General features: G+C 35.3%; 1 protein-coding gene across 1 annotated transcript; it reads right to left on the reverse strand.

Moving 5' to 3' along the window:
* Positions 1-256: 256 nt before the first annotated feature.
* On the reverse strand, positions 257-10,210 carry LOC101252154 (peroxisomal membrane protein PMP22). The gene is made up of 7 exons (XM_010319358.4): positions 9,897-10,210; positions 8,560-8,658; positions 2,012-2,113; positions 1,645-1,720; positions 885-955; positions 708-793; positions 257-596 (listed from the first exon to the last, which is right to left on the reverse strand). The coding sequence occupies exons 1-7, from the start codon at positions 9,966-9,968 to the stop codon at positions 545-547; spliced, it is 558 nt and encodes a 185-aa protein (XP_010317660.1). The 5' UTR covers positions 9,969-10,210; the 3' UTR covers positions 257-544.
* Between the last annotated feature and the right edge of the window lie 4,376 nt (positions 10,211-14,586).

Consider the following 14,586-nt stretch of genomic DNA (forward strand, 5'->3'; position numbering starts at 1 on the left):
AAGAAATAATCTACCCAACTCACTGGGAATACAAAGAAATTCACACAAGTGATAACGTATCACTCGTATTCAACAAAAAACTCTAAAAGCCCTTAAGACTATATTGTGAATGTCGATTAAGTTAGAAAAAACGAGTCTCTTTATCAAGTCCTAAAAGATTTTCTACAAGAAAAGGACTAACCAAATATGAAGACTTTATGATTTCCTTTTTTTAAAAAAGAAAAACTCATATATGATAAGAAATTCAGGACAAATATACAACAATAATTGTCACATCAAATAAATTATATTATCCCTTATAATAAGCCTTATAGTCATAATAGGCCAATCATCAACTAAAATGGAGTTCTATGACTACCAATCTTTCTGATAAAAGAGCCCTACTATTCAAGAAAACCATAACCAAAAAATAAAAATACAACAAGCCCACTAGTAGGTATATAGGAAATGTCGACCACTACATAAGCCACTAGTAGCTGAGAGAACGAGCAACGTTCACTACATATGAACATGTTGCAATGTCCGGTTTGCAACTTTGAGACTTTCAAGCTTTCTTTAATGCCATCGATCTTGCACGTAGATTTAAGAAAATCCCCCTACAAATCAAAAATGAGAAAGGATATATCAACTATATTGTGAAATTGTTGAGGTGGGAACGAAGTTGAACATATCAGAACCAGTAACAAGTATAGGTAAATGTAGCATACCAGCCACATGCCACAATGCTGTGAAAGATGACTCGGAACTGAAGTGGCACATACTGGTGATTAATCCAACCCACGACGGGCCAAAACTGTATAGTTTTGAATGATAAATTCAGTTAGAATTCACAATAGAACAGAAAAAAACAGTTTTGAACTCGAAAGAGGGGGGATTTGACAAACCGTCCAAGACGTATACTGCACTTTTGGATATTCCCTCTTAATATTAGACTTCACCTGGATCCAGGGTCTACCTGTACATAATAAAGATACCATCAACACAAAGCGTCGTTGTGTATACATATGATTATTATTTTTTTTCATGACAAAGGTGGCTAGGCCAGTTTCCCCGCACCTCAACACAAATAGTCGGATAACTCGCCCAAGGTTTAGACAGATGGGAAGAAATCACCTAGTATTTTGTTGTCTCGTTAGGATTTGAAATGGAGACCTTATAATTATACTTCTAGGTAATGAAAGAAGACTTATAGCATGTACTTTATGGATTCCTGAAGACAGATCTGTTTTGCACAAATATTACCACTTCACTTTACCAAAACAATACCTACTAGCAATGTAATGATGTCAAACTTGTGTATGCTTCCATAACTGGTGCAGTGTTTGGTTTGAAGGCGAAAAGAAGGGTATTATAGAAGGATCATTTGAGTAGTGTTTACTTCAGATCGATGAGAAGATATTGCCTAGTGTTTTTGCTTCTATTGAGATTTGAACATGAAGCCTCATGATTCTCAACAGTATTTCAGATTATCTTGTTTCCTCTAGCTACAGTTAGATGGACGTGATTATGCTGTCTGAGTCGTTAATTCAGGTTCCAATTTTCATAAACTCAATGTATATATTCACGTGCTTAGTTGCAAAAGCAACATCTAATCTGTGACATAGTTAAGTTGAAAAGTTGAGTTGTAGCTTGGCAAAAACTTACTTTCAATAACTAATCCATAGTATATCATGAAAAGCAAGTTATTCCAAGGAGAAGATGTCACTTGTTCCAGAACCACCTGAAACAATTACAATGCCACTCGAATTATCACAATGAACAACTAATCTACTCGTTCGTTTAGAGTTTTCTCCAACTGGAAATACAGTTTGATGACCAAATGGTTATATAGCGAAGGACTTCTATCATTATAAATCATTGTTGAAAATAATCTTTTAACTGAAAAAAAGAAGAGTGAAGTGTAATGTGACACAAAAGGATGTTATGAGAGCCAATAAGTACAGGATGATCTGGAACCTTTTCTTTTCAGATACTTATGGTAAATTATCCAAAGAAGAAGGGTTTTCGGTACCTTTTTTGCAACAGTTGCTGTATCTTTCTTCCCCTTGAAAAGCTTGTCCAGCAATAAGTGAAGAAAATGACCAAATGGTCCAAGATAGGCAAAGCCAAAAAGCTGCATGTAGGCAATAACAATCCCAGATAGCAACTTATATGCGCAACCCGAAATTACATACAAAGGATACATGATTCAGATAATAAGTGCCGTATCAAAAATGAATCTTGAGATGGAAGTAAACCTGACAAAGCACTACAACTGGACTAAGTCTGGTAAGTTAAAAATCCTAATATGTGCTTATTGGCTGTTGTTTGTTCTGTTTTCGTAAACAGAACTGCACAGCAGCTAAAAATATATGAAAATGTTTTTAAGCATCATTTCATATCACTTTCAGTTACCTTTTCCTATCCTTCTGATTTAGTTATTGTTGAATGCCTTGAATCGGACCCGCTACAAACAGAAAGGACGGGGGTCTCGCTGCCCGGTCAGCGAGTCGGGGGGTCCAGGGGGGCGACGCGCCCCCTGGCCTGGGGGTCCGGGGGGGCGGAGACGCCCCCGGGCCGACGGTATACAATGTTGTTGTATTGGGCCCTTAATTTTCTGTTGATTCTGTATGTTGGGCCCAAGCCTGTTAGGGCGTAGCTTAGCACTATATATAGACGCTATGGGAAACCCTATTCTGTAATTCTGTTTTTGCCTCTCCATAATAAAACTGCTCCCTCTCTTCCCGTGGACGTAGCCAATTTGTTGGTGAACCACGTAAATCTGTTGTCTTATTTTTCGCGTTTATATTTTCTCGTATTATCTCAAATTCCGCACAACAAATTGGTATCAGAGCCTCTCGGTTAATCGGTGTTCTTGGAGAATTCGAGATGTCTGCTTTGAACGTGAAAATCGACAAATTCACAGGGAGGAACAGTTTCAGTTTATGGCAGATCAAGATGCGGGCCTTGTTGAAACAGCAAGGCTTCTGGGCGCCGTTGTCGAAAGACAAGAACGCCGTCGTTACTCCTGAGATGGCGATTCTGGAGGAAAAGGCGCACTCGACGATCATGCTGTGTCTCGCGGATGACGTCATCACGGAGGTCTCGGATGAAGAGACTGCTGCTGGTCTGTGGTTGAAGCTGGAGAGTTTGTACATGACAAAATCTCTAACCAACAAGCTGCTTCTGAAACAACGTCTATTCGGTTTACGAATGGCTGAAGGTACACAACTCAGGGAACACTTAGAGCAATTGAATACTTTGTTATTAGAATTGCGTAATATCGATGTGAAGATCGAGGATGAAGATGCTGCCCTGATTCTGTTAGTATCTCTCCCAATGTCGTTTGAGAATTTTGTTCAATCGTTCATTGTTGGGAAAGATACTGTGTCACTGGAAGAAGTCAGATCAGCCCTTCATAGCAGGGAATTACGGCATAAGGCTAACGGCACAAGTACGGACATACAGCCTTCCGGTCTGTTCACCAGTAGCAGAAAGGGAAGGAAAAACGGCGGAAAGAAAAATAAGCCGATGTCGAAGGGTGCAAAGCCGGATGATGTTTGTAATTACTGCAAGGAGAAGGGACATTGGAAATTTGATTGTCCGAAGAAGAAGAAGCAATCGGAAAAACAATCAGTGTCTGCTGCTGTTGCTGAAGAAGACACCAATTCTGAAGAAGATATTGCCCTAGTTGCGGATGAGCACACTCATCATTCAGATGTGTGGGTTCTTGATTCTGGGGCATCCTATCACATCTGTCCTAGGAGAGAGTGGTTCACGACTTATGAGCAGGTAGACGGAGGCAGCATCTCGATGGCCAACAGTTCTGTCTGCAAGGTGGTTGGGACAGGCTCGATCAAGATAAGGACACATGACGGTAGCTTCTGCACATTGAACGAGGTCAGGCACGTTCCATTGATGACGAAAAATCTGATATCTCTCAGTCTTTTGGACAGCAAGGGATTCAGCTGGTCGGGAAAAGATGGAGTCTTGCGGGTCTGGAAGGGTTCAAATTTGATTCTGAAAGGTGTCATGCGTGGTACTTTGTATTTTCTACAAGGTTCCACGGTTACAGGTTCAGCCCATGTTGCATCGTCAGAATTTCACCAGAAGGATATGACTAAGTTATGGCACATAAGACTTGGTCATATGGGTGAAAGAGGGATGCAAATTCTGTCAAAGGAGGATTTACTTGCTGGTCATAAGGTTAAGAGCCTAGAGTTTTGTGAACATTGTGTTTTTGGAAAACTACATCGCAACAAGTTTCCAAAGGCCATTCATAGAACAAAAGGCACACTTGATTATATCCATTCTGATTGCTGGGGTCCATGCCGTGTTGAGTCTTTGGGAGGCTGCAGATTTTTTGTGTCCATTATTGATGACTACTCAAGGATGACTTGGGTGTACATGATGAAGCATAAAAGTGAAGCCTTCCAGAAGTTCAAGGAGTGGAAAATTTTGATGGAAAATCAAACAGGGAAGAAGATCAAGAGGTTGCGAACTGATAATGGGCTGGAATTCTGTTGGTCTGAATTTGATCAATTCTGTAAGGATGAAGGGATTGCTCGACATCGCACAGTCAGAAATACACCACAGCAGAACGGTGTAGCTGAGCGGATGAATCAAACACTTCTGGAGAGAGCAAGGTGCATGCTCTCTAATGCTGGGCTAGATAGAAGATTCTGGGCAGAAGCGGTTAGTACAGCTTGCTACTTGATTAACCGCGGACCACATACAGGTATACAGTGCAAGACACCTATGGAGATGTGGTCTGGAAAAGCTGCTGATTATTCAAATCTGAAAGCTTTTGGTTGTACGGCTTACTATCACGTCAGTGAAGGTAAGTTAGAACCAAGAGCTAAAAAGGGAGTATTTGTGGGCTACGGAGATGGAGTGAAAGGTTTCAGAATCTGGTCTCCAGCAGAAAAGAGGGTTATTATGAGCAGGAACGTTGTCTTTGATGAAAGTCCTCTGCTTAGAACCATTGTGAAGCCTACAACTACGTCAGAAACTGGGAGTCTTGACAAACAGGTGGAGTTTCAAGTCATTCAGAACGAGAGCGATTTAAAGGAACCTGAAGAGGAGGATCAAGAGCCACAGACTGAAACTGATATTCCAGAATCTATGCCATCAGATATCCATCAGAGTATAGCTCAAGATCGGCCAAGGAGGGTTGGAGTTCGGCCACCTACGAGGTATGGTTTTGAGGACATGGTGGGTTATGCACTGCAGGTTGCTGAAGAGGTAGATACATCTGAGCCGTCTACTTACAAAGAAGCCATTTTAAGTTCTGATTCTGAAAAATGGTTTGCCGCTATGGGAGATGAGATGGAGTCCCTACACAAGAATCAGACATGGGATCTGGTCATACAGCCTTCGGGGAGAAAGATTATTACTTGCAAATGGGTTTTCAAGAAGAAGGAAGGGATATCACCAGCAGAAGGAGTCAAGTATAAAGCCAGGGTTGTTGCCAGAGGTTTCAACCAAAGAGAGGGAGTGGACTATAATGAGATCTTCTCACCAGTGGTCAGACATACTTCCATCCGAGTGTTACTAGCGATAGTTGCACATCAGAATCTGGAGCTTGAACAACTTGATGTGAAGACAGCGTTTCTACATGGAGAGTTGGAGGAAGAGATATACATGACTCAGCCGGATGGTTTCCAAGTTCCAGGGAAGGAAAATCACGTCTGCAAGTTGAAGAAGTCCTTATATGGACTTAAGCAGTCTCCAAGGCAGTGGTATAAAAGGTTTGACAGCTATATGGTGAAGTTGGGCTATACTCGGAGCTCATATGATTGTTGTGTCTACTACAATAGGCTCAATGATGATTCATTCATCTATCTGGTGCTTTATGTAGATGATATGTTGATAGCTGCAAAGAAGAAGTATGACATTCAGAAGCTGAAGGGTTTACTTAGTGCTGAGTTTGAGATGAAGGATCTGGGAGCCGCTCGGAAGATTTTAGGGATGGAGATCATTAGAGACAGAGAGAGAAGGAAACTTTTCTTGTCACAGAGAAGCTACATTCAGAAGGTCTTGGCGAGGTTTGGCATGTCTTCATCTAAGCCCATTGATACCCCCAGTGCTGCCAATATCCATCTCACTGCCATGTTCGCTCCACAGTCAGAAGAAGAGAAGGAGTATATGTCACGAGTCCCTTATGCCAGTGCCGTAGGAAGTTTGATGTATGCTATGGTCTGTACAAGGCCAGATTTAGCACATGCAGTCAGTGTAGTGAGCAGATTCATGGGACAACCAGGGAGAGAACATTGGCAGGCTGTGAAGAGAATTTTCCGGTACCTTAGAGGTACATCTGACGTTGGTCTCATTTATGGAGGTGATACTCAGTGCTTGGTTACTGGCTATTCTGATTCAGACTATGCTGGAGATGTTGACACAAGAAGATCGATGACTGGCTATGTGTTTACCCTTGGAGGATCTGTCGTCAGTTGGAAGGCAACTTTGCAACCTACAGTGACTTTGTCTACTACGGAAGCGGAGTACATGGCCTTGACAGAGGCTGCAAAAGAAGGGATTTGGTTGAAAGGGCTGGTTAGTGATCTTGGTCTGCATCATGATCAGGCTACGGTGTATTGTGACAGTTTGAGCGCAATTTGTCTAGCCAAGGATCAAGTCCATCATGAGAGAACCAAGCATATTGACGTAAGGTATCATTTTCTAAGAAGTGAGAAGAGAATCAAGGTGAAGAAAGTAGGAACTGCTGATAATCCTGCTGATATGTTCACAAAGCCGGTTCCACAGAGCAAGTTTCAACACTGTTTGGACTTGCTCAACATCAGAAGCTGTTAATTGCCCTGCGGGGCAACTCTGAGGAAGAGGGGGAGGCTTGGCACTATCATAGTGCGTCTGAAGAATCTGTTCGGAGAATTCAAGTCAAGGTGGAGATTTGTTGAATGCCTTGAATCGGACCCGCTACAAACAGAAAGGACGGGGGTCTCGCTGCCCGGTCAGCGAGTCGGGGGGTCCAGGGGGGCGACGCGCCCCCTGGCCTGGGGGTCCGGGGGGGCGGAGACGCCCCCGGGCCGACGGTATACAATGTTGTTGTATTGGGCCGGTATACAATGTTGTTGTATTGGGCCCTTAATTTTCTGTTGATTCTGTATGTTGGGCCCAAGCCTGTTAGGGCGTAGCTTAGCACTATATATAGACGCTATGGGAAACCCTATTCTGTAATTCTGTTTTTGCCTCTCCATAATAAAACTGCTCCCTCTCTTCCCGTGGACGTAGCCAATTTGTTGGTGAACCACGTAAATCTGTTGTCTTATTTTTCGCGTTTATATTTTCTCGTATTATCTCAAATTCCGCACAACAGTTATACAGTACATTACTAAGCTATGTTTCTCGGACACTCCAAAATGCTGTCATGATCATGTCGTATCCTCTAAAACTGCATAGCTTTTGGATGATCCAACACATACCTGAAATTCTCCAGATCCCAATATAGTTTAAGTGTGGCAAAGGAAGTTATCCAGTTTTTACAATCCCATTTTATTGAGACATACTAGAAGGTTTGTGTTTAGTTAAAAAATTTCAGAGAGTCAGCAGAAAATTTGAGTAAATAATGAGATGACCATTGATGGCAGTCCTATTAGTATATAGATTGAATGGATGGCTTTGTAAAGAATCATATGGTTGATAGTTTTCCACATTTTAGCATACTTCTCGTAGACGAGGTTTTCCCCCACAAATACGAACAAGAAAATGCTTTATCAAAATGAGTTTGGATGAGAGTACTGCGGGTTAGACTAAAGGTAAACAGCACGCTAAGAAGGTATTGTTTTCTTAGTCTTACTTCACTACATGATGTCTTCAATGAGAAGATACAAAGAGGCTAAAACCTATGTTATTCGGTCTTTTAAAAAATGTCAACGGGTGCATGTCATATTCTCTAAAAGTAGTGTATTTTTGGAGAATTCGACACAGGTGCGGCATCGAAAGTGAAGAGTCCGCACAACTTAGGCTACAAATGACCTATAGCAGGCAATGCAGTATAAGGGACTAGGAAAACAGTGCGCAACAGAATTAGGTTAATCTTAATCAAATTAAACAGAATACCAATAACTCGTGAATAAGATCAGGGCAGAGTCAAAAAAGTATTCTACTGGTAGCATTTTGCCTTGCTTCAAGAAAGTGGATGCAGAATAAGAAGAAAATGTTGAATTGCTGCAGGACCGTCTAACTCCAGAAACTGCCCTTACTAATGAGAGACATAATCAAATTATCATGTGTTTACAGATATTCAATAAAAGGAAACTCCTTGAGATTCATCAAAGCTATATATTGTATGCATATTATGTTCATGCTCATATGAGAACTATGTTGCTCAGACTCTCCAAAAGTCTTGCCGCACCCATGTCAGGTCCTCCAAAACAACACTACTTTTGGATGATCCAACACGCATCCATCAGCTTCTTTGAAGAGTCCGAGCAACATAGTATGAGAAGATTATGGCACAATGAAGTTGATAAAGGTCAAACAGATTTCTCAAAGCCAACTACACTTCACAGTATAAACACAAAAGGGAAAGGGAAACAATGAAGGAATTCAAACAGTTACCACTTTCAGAAGAAGGCGTCTCATTTGAAGTCTCTTAATGCCAGTGATCTTCTGAGCCACTATATCACTGATAGCTGACAAAACTGCAGCTGTTATCGCCTGCAATTATAAATTGCAAAATTAGAAACTAAAAAAATAAAATCACAATACCAGTCGAGCAAAAAGGCTTTATACACAAGCTAACCATCAACTCGATCAACTACATCTCAAGATCAAACTAGTTAAATTCAACTATATAAACCTTCTACATCATTCGATTCAATTCAAGTCCATTGATATCCCCACATACAAATGGAGATGTGTGATGAACCTCTTTACTCACTACGCCCGGATGCCAATATAATGCAGTGAGATTCATCATAGTTGAACTAACATAAATCCAATAAGGATGGTGTTCAGCCAACTTAGACGCACCTCAACGATCAACTGCATGGTTGCTACCTCCCACTGGCATAAATACTCTATATGTCAAGATTTAGACAGATAAAAAGAGATCACCTAATTATTAGCCTCTATGGTTCACCATGAACAATTTCTAACATCATTAACCATTAGCTCACGTCCTTTTAAGTGTCATGATGTCATTAGAGTTAAAAGTATAAAACTACTAATCCCTCCATTTATTTTGTTTGTCATACTTCCCTTTATAGTTCGTTTCTTTTTTTCCTTTTTAGACAACTCTTTAATTTCAACTTTTCACGTTACATGTTTGACACCACAAAATTAAATGACATTTTTGTACAGTTTACATATCTTTAGTTCAAGATCACAAAATTCAAAGTGTTCTTACTTTCATAAACTCTGTGTTATACCAAAACCAAATAAACAAATTAAAATTGATTAGTATATTTTTAAGCTAGTCGTTGCTTTGCAACCCAAAAGTTCTTTCTTTTACCAAACCAAAAATCAACTATCCTTTGCAAAACTCATAGAGAACAGAGCTAAATCTTCCACCTATTAAAATATAAGGAAAAGAAGTAGAGTGAAAGAGTCGAAATCACACCTATTCTAATTTTTTCGAGTTTCATACCTGCACTATCACCTACTATTAAAACACTACCTCGACAGGATAGATATTTCAGGTAGAAAAAAGTAAACAATTGACGTTAAAGTGTATTTCGATAAATAGTTGGCGATAGTTTAATAATATTAGTTCGAGTATGACACTCCAATAATCAAGATAGAGATCTCAGTTCTAAAATTGCAACACCCACATCATAAATTGAACTTAACAGCTCAAAATAACCAAAACCCACTTCACAAGTTAGACAAAATTGAAAGTATAGAACCAAAAAAGAAAAAAAAAAGAAATCAAGAAAGTGAAAAAAAGGTGAGACCTTTGTTCTTAAAGGGTGTTGCTGAAGTTGTATGAAGTAATTCTGCAACCCCTTTTTAGCTATTGACCCCATTCTTCTTCTTCTTCAGTTTATCAAATATGAAAAAGAAGAAAAAAATGATCTTTTTTTTTGTTGACTTCTTGTGAATCAATGATGAAATTTCAGTCTTGTGTTGTTTGGTTTTCAGCTAAATATCTACAATGTATAGCATGTTGGACCCATTTAGATTTCAATTTGGATTTTCAACAACCTCTTTTGTCCTCATATCTCTTTTTGATTAATATTTGCATTTCGTTCGAATAATTGATAAGTATTGTTTTATAATATCGTATTGTATTATTTTAAGTACGAAAAAAAAGTTTGAAATAGGTTTAACTTTTGATCGAAATTGCTTTAACAATTCTCACTCTGGGAAGGAACTTTTACTTTTATAATACTATTTAATATTTTCTCCGCTTAAAAAAGAATGTTCATATTTCCTTTTTAATTTGTTTCAAAAAGAATGATTTTATTTTTTTGTAACAATTTAACTTTAACTTTTCACGTGGCATTTATAAGACCACAAAATTAAAAGACATTTTAGTATATTTGACATAATTTTAATTTAGAACCAGAAGATTAAAAATCTTCATTTTTTTCTTAAACTCCATTCCAAGTCAAATTAGGTCATTCTTTTTTAAACGGAGGGAATAGTGTATTCTAAAGGTATATATGTGCCCACATAGACATAATATTTCTTAAACTCCATTCCAAGTCAACAACCTCTTTTGTCCTCATATTTCTTTTTTGATACGCCCAATATATAAACGTGTCTTCTAATTTAATTTTGATTAATATTTGCATTTTGTTTGAATAATTGTTAAGTATTATTTTATAATATCGTATTTATATTTATTTAAGTAGGGAAAAAAATCTGAAATAGATTCAACTTTTGATCGGAATTGCTTTAACAATTCTCACTTTGGGAATGAACTTTTATTCTTAAGGGTCATTTGGTACAAAAATGAATAATGTAGGGATTAGTAATTTAGGGATTAGCAATGCAGCGATTATTTTTATCAAGTGTTTGGTTCATTGTTTCTTATCTAATTTTGTGTGTGGTTTAAAAGTTTAAAAAAAAAAAAAAACTTTCCAACTATACCTTATAGTTATTATGAGATTTTGTATTTCATGTAATTGAGTCAAATTAAATAATTAATGGAGAATATTATTTTTTTATAATATTTTTAACTAGTTAGGAGAATAAAATTTTTATTGTCATGTTCACTATTTTCTCATTTAAATTATTTGAGATTAAATGATTGTAATCTTAATAAATTAGAGTTAATAACTCAAAAGGTCACACAACTATAATAATTAGAGAGAATATTTATTGAACTTTGTTTTGTATCAATAAATTTTAAAAAACTCTTTGTCATAAAATAAAATAAATATAAAAAAATAAATTAAACTATTTTTATACTCGAGATGTGTGTGTATATATATATACACACACACTTGTTTTAGACTACTTGTGTAATGTTTAAAGAACTTTCATTAAGAGACAATATTTTACTTATGAATTGTTCTTAAATTCATACATCAACATTAACATATTAGTCGGATTATAATATTTTATATTAATAATAAATAGATTAAGTAATTCATATTTTAGAAACAAAAAATTAAATCTAAATAATAAAATTTGTAAGCTAATTTAATTAAATAACTTTATTAGTATAAAAATAAAATATAAAATATAAATATAAAATTAAAAATATAAATAAACTATTAAAAAGATTTGAGGGGTATTTTTGTCTTTCCCTAGAATAGTCCCATGGTATTAGAGCTAATACCTCCAAATGGAAGTATTAGTAATACATCACATAATACCATGTAGGATGTATTAACTAATCCATGGATTAGTTATACATAGGTTCACATTCCTATCAAACACAGTATTAAATTATACCACATCTAATACATAGATTATTTCTTTTAATACAGCCTACCAAACGCTTCCTTATAGTACAAATTAATACTTCCTCCGTTTAAAAAAGAATGTCATTATTTCCTTTTTAATTTGTTTAAAAAAGAATGATCCCTTTATTTTTTTTGTAACACTTTAACTTTAACTTTCCACGTGGCATGTTTAAGACCACAAGATTAAAAGACATTTGGGTACATTTGACATAATTTTAATTTAAAATCAAAAGATTAAAAATCTTCTTTCTTTTCTTAAACTCGATTTCAAATCAAACTAGGTCATTCTTTTTTAAACGGAGGGAATAGTGTATTCTAAAGGTATATATGTGTCCACGTGGACATTATAAATATTGTATCATTATAAATAGTAACTTGTCCACATGAGCACATATGTATCTTTAAAATACACTATTAAATAGTGTAGGGGTAATAGGTCCTATTCAAAATTTGAAATTGTTACAACAATTTTTGTCAAAGATCAGATATATTTCAAACTCTTTTCTCTTTTTAATATTAACACTTTAAATAATATAAATTGGTGATTACACAAAATGAGACCTTTTATTATTATTATAAGATGAATTTAAATAATAAAATTAAATTTAAATAACAATCAAAATAAACATCGGATGTGAATGATGAAGTCCAGTCTTCTGCTGTTTGGTTTTCAGCTACATATCTACACATTATAGCACTTGGAAAACATTTGGAGACCATGTTATTTCTAAAAGGATATAAATTAAATTGAAATGCATATTTATGTGTATGTCTTTTTTAAATTACGATAACAAAATGATGTTATAAAAAACATAAAATTATAACATAACATAAAAAGAAAAATCAATATTGTAGAATACATAGTTGATATAATAAAATGAATGTTGTTATAGCTGATGTTGGTAACAAAGAGAATTATGATTTTTTAGATATGACAATATTTTAGCTATCATTTTTAACTTGTTTCAATATTGTTCATTTGTTTTTTGAATTTAAAAAAAATCAAGATAATAATAATTAATTTTATTTAAAAAATGTTGAATAAAAAAATATTTTTCGTAACTTAAAAAAACAAGCGGGACACATTTGGACTATGTGTTAATTTTGATTAGGTAAAAAATGGATATTCAATTTTTGGAATTAATGATTGGATAAATACATCTTTGGAGAGGTTAAGAATATGCTTTTTCCCTTATTGTCCATTATGATTTGTAATGGAATTTATAGTTTTGAAGAATTCTTTCTAGAGTATTTTTAATAAAACGAAGGAGATGTTTCAAAAAAATATATAGTTGATCGATTATATATTCTGATCAACTTATGTGATATAATTTGATTTGATATGAAGTTTAAAAATGAAAAAAAAAATATAGGATCTAAAATAAGTCATAGGTGTTTATATAACTATAAATCATTATATTAAAGGTAAAATAAATATTTTAAAATTTTAATTTTACGTACAAAATATAAAAATGTATTTATTTTTTTGTTGATAAATGAAAAAAAAAAGTAATTCATAGATGGAGATAGAGAAAGTAGTTTGAAAAAAAAGATTCATTTTTAAGAGCCTCATTGTATTAGAAGATTAAAAGTAGCTAATGATTAGTATTAACTATCAAAGTATTTGGATAGAAGTGGTTGAAATCGATAATGAGTTGTTTGTGTGATCGATAAAATTATGTTATCAGGTTAATTTTTTGTTAAAATGATTCAAAATTTCTTGAAGTATATAAGATAGAGGTGGATTCTGAATTTAAAGGTGGCGAAACACTACTATACATAATTAACGTAAATATTTATTCAAATTCACATGATGGAAAGCTCATTGAAATTTCTCATTCCATCTTATATGTGGAAAATTAGGGAATTTCTGGTATTGATAGTGACAAATTGTTTTGAGTAATATAATGCATAAAAATGTTTTTTTTTTCTTTTGTTTAACATGAAAATCATAATAGACATACAATTAGGAGTCATTATCACATTTTATTATATTTCCTAGACTTATTTTCACATATTTTGAACTTCTTAATAAAAAATATTTGATTCTATCGGTCGCCGTATTTGAAGAGATGTAATTAACATTAATGACGTCCAAGTGCTCCATCATTTACTTCAACTTTTCCACTACCAATTAACACACTTTGATCATTAGCATTGCCATTTCCAAAATTAGTACCAAAACTTGATCCAACATGACCAAAACTTAAACCAAATGGTTTAGGGAGTGGATAATATGGATACATTTCATCACTTGAGTTTGCCACAAATTTAATGTTTCTAGCATTTGTGGATACAACAAAAAGTGTACTAGCAACAAGGAGGAGGAAAATAAACTTTGTTGCCATTTTTTTTATGAGTTGAATTAAGACAAAAATTAGTGTTTTGTTATTTGTATTTTGTAGTGTGTGAGAATTTTGTTTTGGGATTTGAAATTATATATAGATGTTGAGAATTGTAATTATGTTGAAAATTAGGAAGATGTTAAGTTCTTGATCATGCATTGCATGTTATCAACTATATAAGTCCTTAATTTCAAAGATTAATCTCAACTTCATGATCAACCTAATTCTAGTTTATATAAACTAGTAACTAAGATAACCAAGAATACAAGTGCTCCATTTTCAATAGTTCAACGGTATTTTTTTTTCCGCCCATTTTGAACGAGGTAATGTCAAAAAGTAGGGCTAGTGACTAGAGTGAAATCATAACGAGGTAGCCTAGCCAA

The sequence above is a fragment of the Solanum lycopersicum genome, chromosome 3, assembly GCF_036512215.1.
Source record: "Solanum lycopersicum chromosome 3, SLM_r2.1".
Taxonomy (NCBI): domain Eukaryota; kingdom Viridiplantae; phylum Streptophyta; class Magnoliopsida; order Solanales; family Solanaceae; genus Solanum; species Solanum lycopersicum.

Coding starts and splice junctions, on each gene's coding strand:
- LOC101252154 (XM_010319358.4), bottom strand. CDS start 9,968: ATGGGGTCAATAGCTAAAAAGGGGTTGCAGAATTACTTCATACAACTT. Junction 1,721..2,011: donor CAGCAACTGTTGCAAAAAAG/GTACCGAAAACC, acceptor TAATTGTTTCAG/GTGGTTCTGGAACAAGTGAC. Junction 956..1,644: donor CTATGGATTAGTTATTGAAA/GTAAGTTTTTGC, acceptor TATTATGTACAG/GTAGACCCTGGATCCAGGTG.